The sequence below is a fragment of the Mus pahari genome, chromosome 16, assembly GCF_900095145.1.
Source record: "Mus pahari chromosome 16, PAHARI_EIJ_v1.1, whole genome shotgun sequence".
NCBI classification, from domain to species: Eukaryota; Metazoa; Chordata; class Mammalia; order Rodentia; family Muridae; genus Mus; species Mus pahari.
Window position 1 is genome coordinate 31401911 of NC_034605.1, and position 8157 is coordinate 31410067.

The window sequence follows — 8157 nt, forward strand, 5'->3', positions numbered from 1 at the left end:
AAGTGGATGCCCACAGTCATCTATAGGATAGAACACAGAGACCACAATGGAGAAGCTAGAGAAATTACCCAAGGAACTGAAGGGGGCTGCAACCCTATAGGTAAAACAACAATATGAACTAATCATTACCACCAGAGCTTGTGTCTCTAGCTGCATATATAGCAGAAGATGGCCTATTCAGCCATCGTTGGAAAGAGATGCCCCTTGGTCTTGCAAACTTTATATGCCCCATACAGGGGAACACCAGGGCCAAGAAGTGGGAGTGGGTGGGCAGGGGAGCAAGGTGGTGGGAGGGTATAGGGGACATTTGGGATAGCATTTGAAATGTAAATGAAGAAAATATCTAATAAAATTAGTTTAAAAAAAAGAAAAATAAAATGATATAAAACTTCAATTACAGGTAAGCACATTTTCACGTGTCTAGCATACAGTAGTACATATCTGTTAGCCACCTCTATGTAAAATCAACACTCTGGTATGCATTTTTTTTATATTTAGTTGACTTCAGACAAAATTTGTCCTTTCATTACTGTGAAAAAGGAAGATCATGATTTGTTACTTAAACATAGACTTGTGTTTGGCCATGGTATGTAGGGAATGCTGATTAGCAAGAAGTAAATGTTGTAAGAGTGTCTAATGAAGTGGTTGGGAATATTTCACTATGCTCAGAGAAAGAGTTACTGTTCGAATTACTATGAAAAGTTATTGTTTAATCACTATCCATTACATCTGAGAATATCTACAAGTGAGATGCTTCAAATTTTAATCTCTGTTGCAGAAATCACATCACTCATGAATAAGAAAAGTAAAAGGAAAGATCATTACTCACCGAGTTGAGTATACTCTGGGTGTACTCAAAAAGCTCTGCAATTTTCGTTTCAATGTTTTTGGCTAATGAAATGACATCATCATGCATTCCTGGAATACTTCTGAGTATGTTCAGTAGAACTTTAGAAGTTTCATTCCAAGCCCACATTCTACTGAGGATCAGTTTTGGAAATTCGTTAAACTAAGCAGCCATGTTTTATCAATTGGATTAAGATAAGTGAAATAAAAAAAGATTAGTTAGTTTTGGTTTTCTATGAGACAAGCTGAAATAAATATCTATTTACTATTTTTATGAGAAAGCAGAAAGGTTTAAGGAATAAAATTAACATAGACTAACAAAATGAAAACCTACAATTTACCATCATAAAACAGGTTATGTAGATAAATATTATTTTCAATTATCATTTTATTGATTGCATATGCAATTCTGACATTAGACCTTCCTGTAATCTTGTAAACAATTTTTGGTTTTACCCTGGGGAGCTCAAGAATTTGCTAAGGCTTTGTAGATACTTTGCTTCAGGAAAAATAGATGCCCACAGTGTAAATGGCAAAATATTTAACTTACATTCATCACACAAATAAACTGTATTTTCCCAATAATATTTATTTTTAGGTTATCTTAGAATATTAATAAAAATATTCCATGAAGTCAACCTGGCATTGATAAATATGGATTCCTTATTCTAGAGCCTGTAGTAGAGTAAAACATTTGTTGGAACATATAAATTAAGAACAAAGGAACAATGGAATGTCATTGTGTTTAGTAACAGCATGAATTAAAATAATAATGCAATTTTGACGTTGCAGTGCATTCTAAGATCTTACATGAAACTAATTCATAAATTAAAATGTTTCATGTGCTGCTATCTCTAGCTATCACTGAGTTAGTGAAATGAGTTCTGAGAAAACCAGTGGACATTGTGATGGAAATGGGAAAAATACATGATAGAAAAAAAACATATCCAAAGGTGTTGGCAATATAGTCTCCTAGAACCATTGCTGCATAAGAGTATGAATAAGGACGTGAATTGGATGGAGCCCAGATAGCTGTTTGATCAAAGGTACAAGTTCTATAAACTTTTTCAGCACCTCAATCTCCTTACCTCAGCTAGCTTTTATGAGTGGTAATTGCAGCAATGTCAATAAATGACTTTGTGGAGTGCCTAGATAGTGCATATCTAGAAGTATTTTCTTCCTCCACTTTGTCTAACTATTATCACAAGATGTTAAATCAGTTCATTTGGTGATAAGTTTTGAAAAAGAATTATAAAGGAAGATGACAATAATTATAATTAGAGATGGACTGATATGTAGACCTCCTCATTACAACTGAGAGTATGGATTACTCTCAGGAGCATTTCACAGTGCTTGTAAGTACTCCCTTGATCAGATGCTTTCAGTTAAGACATAGAGAAAGCTCAGAAGTCATATATACATTGATAGGTAAGTAAGAAACACAAGTAGAAGAAGAAGAGTCTTGAAAAATCAAGAAAACTGAGTGTGGTGGTCAGTAAGTGACATTTGCCTGTATTAAGTAAGTCTAGTAGTGAGATAACATTAAACTAAAATTCTCTTAATGGACTATTAAGGGACTAGTTACAACATGACTGAACATTTCTGTTTTTTATTGAAATCAATAACAGGAATTGTCTTTGTTCATTCTTACTCCATTTCCCTGCGGGTATAATTTCCATATGTGTTATACTACTTACAAAAACTCTACTGCTTCAGTTGTTTAGGTTAAAAAAAAAATCAAGCTAAAAACTCACAGGAATCTGTTGAGCTTCATCCAGGGTTTCTGGAGTTTTGATGGAATAATTGTGGCAGCAAGTAAGAGCCTTGACCAGAAACTCCATGTCTTCAATAAAGTCAAGCATCTGCATATATCAAATTATTATTCAGTAAATAGAAGTTGAAAAATATAAGTTAATGAAATTTTAATCAGAATATAAATGCACTCAATAAATATATGCTTTATAAAAAGGAACTCTAAGATTAAAGACTTAACAACATAAGCATGTTGATACCACTTAATGGGTTTGAAATCTCTGATACCTCTTAATGGGTTTGAAATCTGATTTTGTTTGTCATATAAATGTTCATCTCCTATCCTGTAACTTTATTTACTTTGCTTTTATTTACTCTCTTCTTAGTTTTTCTTATTTTCCCTAAGTTTTCCAATATTGAATGGAAGAATTAAAAATAACAAATCTAGACAATATGAAGTGTATTAGAGATTATTTTTCTCTAGAATTGCCTGTTTGTTACAATGATGCATATATTTTACCTGGGCATTTTAAAATTATATGTTTTCTTCCTGTTACAAGAGAATGTAAACATCTGTACCATTAAGTGTTAGTCATAAATCCTGACTGACAATGTGTAATGTTTTACAAAATGAGATAAAGCAAATTGAACACTTTTAGGAAATAGGAAATAGTAAGCAATGAAAATAAAAGCAACAAAATATTAATGTTTACCTTTTGATCAATAGATAATTTGTTAATATTATACTTTAAATATACTATTAATAACTTATTATTTAAAACTGATAATCAGCTACTGTGTAGACATTGAATGGGTTCCCAGAAATGTTAAGGATTTGAAAGAGGGTCAACAGAGAATGAGAAATGACAAACCAGTTTGAAAAAAAGACAATGATAACACATCTGTAGCAAATGCAGAGACACATTCTCTTGATGCCCATTGTTTTACTGAAGCCTTACATTTTTCTCCTTTCTGTTGATGGCCTTGAACAGATGGATAATTTGTAGTCCGGAAGAGGACGTCTATTTGTGCTTGGCAACAGCTTCCCTAATGAATGAGCTCCAGTACTGGAGAGTGGTAAAAGGAAGCTAAGCACTGGGGTTCCTGAAAATAAATTAGTGCTTTTCTTCCCTCTTGATATGGTTTCCATTTGGATTGCTTCTGTTCCCTATACCCAACTGACTACAATGCAGTTCAGCCTTCTTGGGGATGTGCAGTGACCTAAGTGAAAAATGCCAATGTTTTCTGTCTCCTTCAAAGTTACATTCAGATATAGGAGGCCTTCCCTAGTCACAGTGGTAACACTTATAGTTCAAAATTTTAATTTTAAAATAAAAAGTAAATAAAGTCATAGAAAATTGAGCAAATCATTCTTTGCAAACTTTCCCATTTTTACTATCAGAGAATTTCTTGTATTATAATACTGAATGAAAGATGATAATATACTTGTGGATGCGGAACTTGACAATTGGTCTTTAATGCTTTATCTTGTAAGTTTGAGTGACACCATTAGCATGGAGGCTTTTGAAATAAGGAAAAATAGAAATGAGTGAGATACTTACAAATTTGGAATAGGATTCTGATGCTTAATTTAGCTGAACCAGGTTGAGGGCAGTGGAAAAAATTAATGAGTAAAGAGTCATCATGACTGCATATTTATTGCAGAAAGAGGCATTCTCTGTGTTCCCACGTAAGTAATGAACTCATGTCTAGTCTCTCTTTCTTGACACTAACTGGCCTTGAACAGAGAACATACAGTCTTCAGGAACACAGAACCTGTTTCTTTTTTAATCCAGCCTTCCCAGTGAATAAACTTCTCCACCAGAATCCTTTAAACATGATTTAAGTATGATGCAAGTATGGTTCCCAGCATTCACTGAGAGGCTAATATGTTGTTGTTGCTCATTGCCTTTTCTCTCTCTTGGATTATTACACATTAGATTCAGTCCACTCATTCCTTCTGACTCACTGCAATGCACTTCTTCTCTACTGGATTTGTCCAGGGTGCAACAGACACTGGCTCCATAGAAGCACAATCATGGGACCAGAATTCTTCCCAGGACACAACTATTAAAATGTTATTTTGCATGTGCAAAGATTGTTTTAAGTAAACAAAAACAAACAAACAAACAAAAAACAGATAAAGTCCTACAGTTTTTTTTTTTTTTTNTTTTTTTTTTTTTTCTTTTTCTTTCTTTTTTTTTTTTTATTTTTTTTTTTTTTTTTTTTTTTTTTTTTTTTACAAACCAGTGATTTGATGAAGCTGTCCTCTGTTTTTTAACGGCTGGCATTTTCTTTTACCTGTAGAGGTGTATCTCTTGAAACTTGAATTTAATTTTTTTCAGTGTAAAAGCAAAGTCATAAACATGGAGCCTTTGGGGAAAAAAGATGGACATAAGAGAGGTACTTACATATGTCTCGTATAAGTTTTCAGAGACTTCATTGACAGTCTAAGGTAGGATAAGGGGAAAAAATAAACAGAAAAAGTAGTGAGTTCATCTTGACATCAATGCACATTTACTGCCAAAAAGGGACACATTCTCTGGGTGCCTATTTTTGAACAGAAGCCATATGTATTATTTTGTCCTTGCTATGTATTGACACTGAACAGAGAACATGTAGCTCTTTGAAACAGAGAACACCTTCCTGTTCTAAACAAGCCTTCCAATAGAATAAACTTATGCATTGTGCCTGTTTAAACATTGACACTGAGGGTTTAAACATTTGAGAGGCTAATGTTTCATGCTTTGTCAATTTGTTTGCTTAATTGGTTCGGGATTTTTTTTTGTTCGTGTGTTTGTTTTGTTTTGTTTGGCTTTCTCACTTGTCATATCACCACTTAAATTAGTTTCATTCATTCCATATGACTCACTGCAATACATTTCTCCTCTATTGGATGTGCTGCTGTGCATTGAACAAAGATGCTGACAGAGATGTATAAAAAGTAAGGAAGTCAGAACTCTTCCCCATCTGTGTCTATTTAATTTTTATGCCACAAATGGACATTTAGGAAAATTTAAAGATAACTAGGAGAAAATCCTGAGGCTCATTGATTGCTTCAAAAATATGTGCCATTTCATGAAACTTATCCTCTTTCTCCTTATTTGACTTTTCAATAGTTGATACTTTAAATTTTTTTATTAGAACTGTGCATTTTTCATGATGACTGTAAATGTAATACAGGACAATTTGACTGGGAGGTTGGTTAATGAAATAAACCAGAGCTAAGTGAAATACTTACATATGTCCTGCGCAGTTCCATGTTGAGTTTCTTGATATTCCAAGTCAGTCTCATGGCATTATGAATTAGCCCATTGATGGATATTGGAACACCATTAGTCTCATTGCTACTCAAAGGCCCAGAGGCCACATTCTCCCATAAAAGGAGGCTTGACACCACCAGCAGCAGAAGTGCCCCTGCTAATAGAAACAAGAGCTTTTCCAATCCATTCATCCAAAGTTATCAAAACAAATTTTTATTATCTTTGCCCTGTGTCTTTCCCTTTATGATTTGATACTATGTTTCAGTGATAGGGAAAAAGAATCTTTCACTGTGAAATGTAATTCAATAGTTATATTTATATAGGTATAGTATTAGAATTTAGTGACTTCCACATTTTGGGATAAATACAAGGAATAATGGTAAAATTTTCATACAACTGGAGATTAAATTAATAGTCTATTAGTTCAATATTGCAAGAATCTGTGCTGGTTTTCAATTATCACTTCCTCTAACTTATTTTTTTTTAATTTTTGAGATAGTATAATTACATAATTTATCTCTTCTCGTTCCTTCTTTCTGACCCTCCCATATACCTCTTATTGCTCTTTTTTATTAAATTATTCTAATTTTCTCATTAATTGTTGTTATATACAATATATATATATATATATATATATATATATATATATATATGTGCATTCCTATTCTTGAAAATATGATTACAACATGTGTAGTGTTACATGCATGTAATAATTTCAGAAATGACCATTAGCTGTTAGGTAGTCAATTGGTGTGCTTTCCCCTGTGGAAGACTATGTCTCCCATTCTAATTGTATCTTGGTTGATGGTCCTAAGAGACAGGATCTCAGAACAAACACCCTTTTTCTCTCTGTAAAAAACACACGTAAAACTCAGAGATCACTGTGGAATATGGGGAAGATAAATATCAGCTTTCCAAACTCAGTGTGAAATATGTACATTTTCATGAGGGTAGTATGACATGTTTTTCAGTATAGTCTTATTCATATGTTTTAGGATTAAACTTTTTGTTTCGACTAAAAATTGGTACATTCTTCCTTGAGGAAGGCCATTTCTTACTATACAACTAAATTTTGCAAAATTATGATGCTTTCACAAATATATTTTATGAACAGTAGATATACATGTATTATAGTAAGTACATGTGCAGTCCTACCATTTATGATCTGAAAGATATTCACAGCTTAAGCTGAATACAAGGAGCTAGTCTTAATAGTTTTTTTGTTTTCTAATCCTAAAGATCCATTGATGTTCATTACCAATTCATTTACTTAGAAATTTTATCAAGAAGAGAAGGTAATTATTACATAATCTCCTTTTTTGGAATTTTTTGGAAAATATTTTGCTTGAATAACAACTCCAAAGCTGTATGGTTAGACACTCATCTACTACTCTTGTATATTAAGTGCCCAGATTAGCGAATATGATTAATTTCATTCAAGTCAAGCATCTAATAGCAGAAATCAAGAAAACAGAACATGCTCCCTTCTTCCTCTACAGTAATTATAAATTTAGTACAGAGTCTCTTTTTTATCTCATTCTAGTCAAATGTCTCAGTTTCTGTAATCTGGCTTTTGAGATTGATCACTTTATGCCCTGGTCATCTGAGGACATATAAGCAAAACACTTGCTCTTACCTCTAGACAGTGATAAACTTCCTCTTCCTATATAGGTCATTTAAGAAAATTCACAATTGTCTCTAGACATTTTTACATGTCACGTGGAAGCAAGACTCCTTTTAAGAACCACTGATCCAAGCATGTGTGACGTATTTGTTTTCTAGAGTAGTACTTAGAAACAACTTCTCAACTTTATCTATTTTACTTGTCCTGGCCAGGTATGAACAACAGTCTCTTCACATCATAGAAAGAAAAAAAATGACAGAAAAAAAATGCAAATTGTCTAAACAATCTTGTACATCAGTGGACTGTCTTAGCTTATTTACAAGAACATGAGAAGTTACTCACAGGGGCATGGTTGAGAGAAAGAAAATGGCATCTCTGAAGAGTTCTGGTACAGCCTGTCTGCTTCACGCAGTCTCACATTCAGCAAATATTCCACCTCCTATATAGTCCATTGAACGATCCCCAGGGCCACACACTGCTAGGAGGCAAGAAAAAGTTACATTAGGAATAGAGCTGACAATCATATGACTCTTCAACTTCAGTCAGTGCTAACAGCCTCATGACCATGATGATTCAAGACATCAATATAACCCTTTTAGCTTATTTCAAGACTATAACTAAGGTCCAAATTAAGTTGCCAATTGCTATAGCCATCTCTATTTGATAAAGGCT

The 8157-nt window shown here is 33.3% G+C and overlaps 1 protein-coding gene across 1 annotated transcript in view; it reads right to left on the reverse strand.

Moving 5' to 3' along the window:
• The window catches only part of LOC110333747 (prolactin-7A2), an 11170-nt gene extending 3275 nt beyond the window's left edge, over positions 1-7895 (reverse strand). Inside the window, exons 1-5 of the mRNA XM_021215430.1 lie at positions 7828-7895; positions 5840-6018; positions 5010-5048; positions 2601-2708; positions 830-1009 (exon numbers count right to left, since the gene is read on the reverse strand). Coding sequence (XP_021071089.1) covers positions 830-1009; positions 2601-2708; positions 5010-5048; positions 5840-6018; positions 7828-7858 — 537 coding nt within the window. The 5' untranslated portion in view covers positions 7859-7895. The remainder of the gene's footprint in view (positions 1-829; positions 1010-2600; positions 2709-5009; positions 5049-5839; positions 6019-7827) is intronic.
• Positions 7896-8157: the final 262 nt, after the last annotated feature.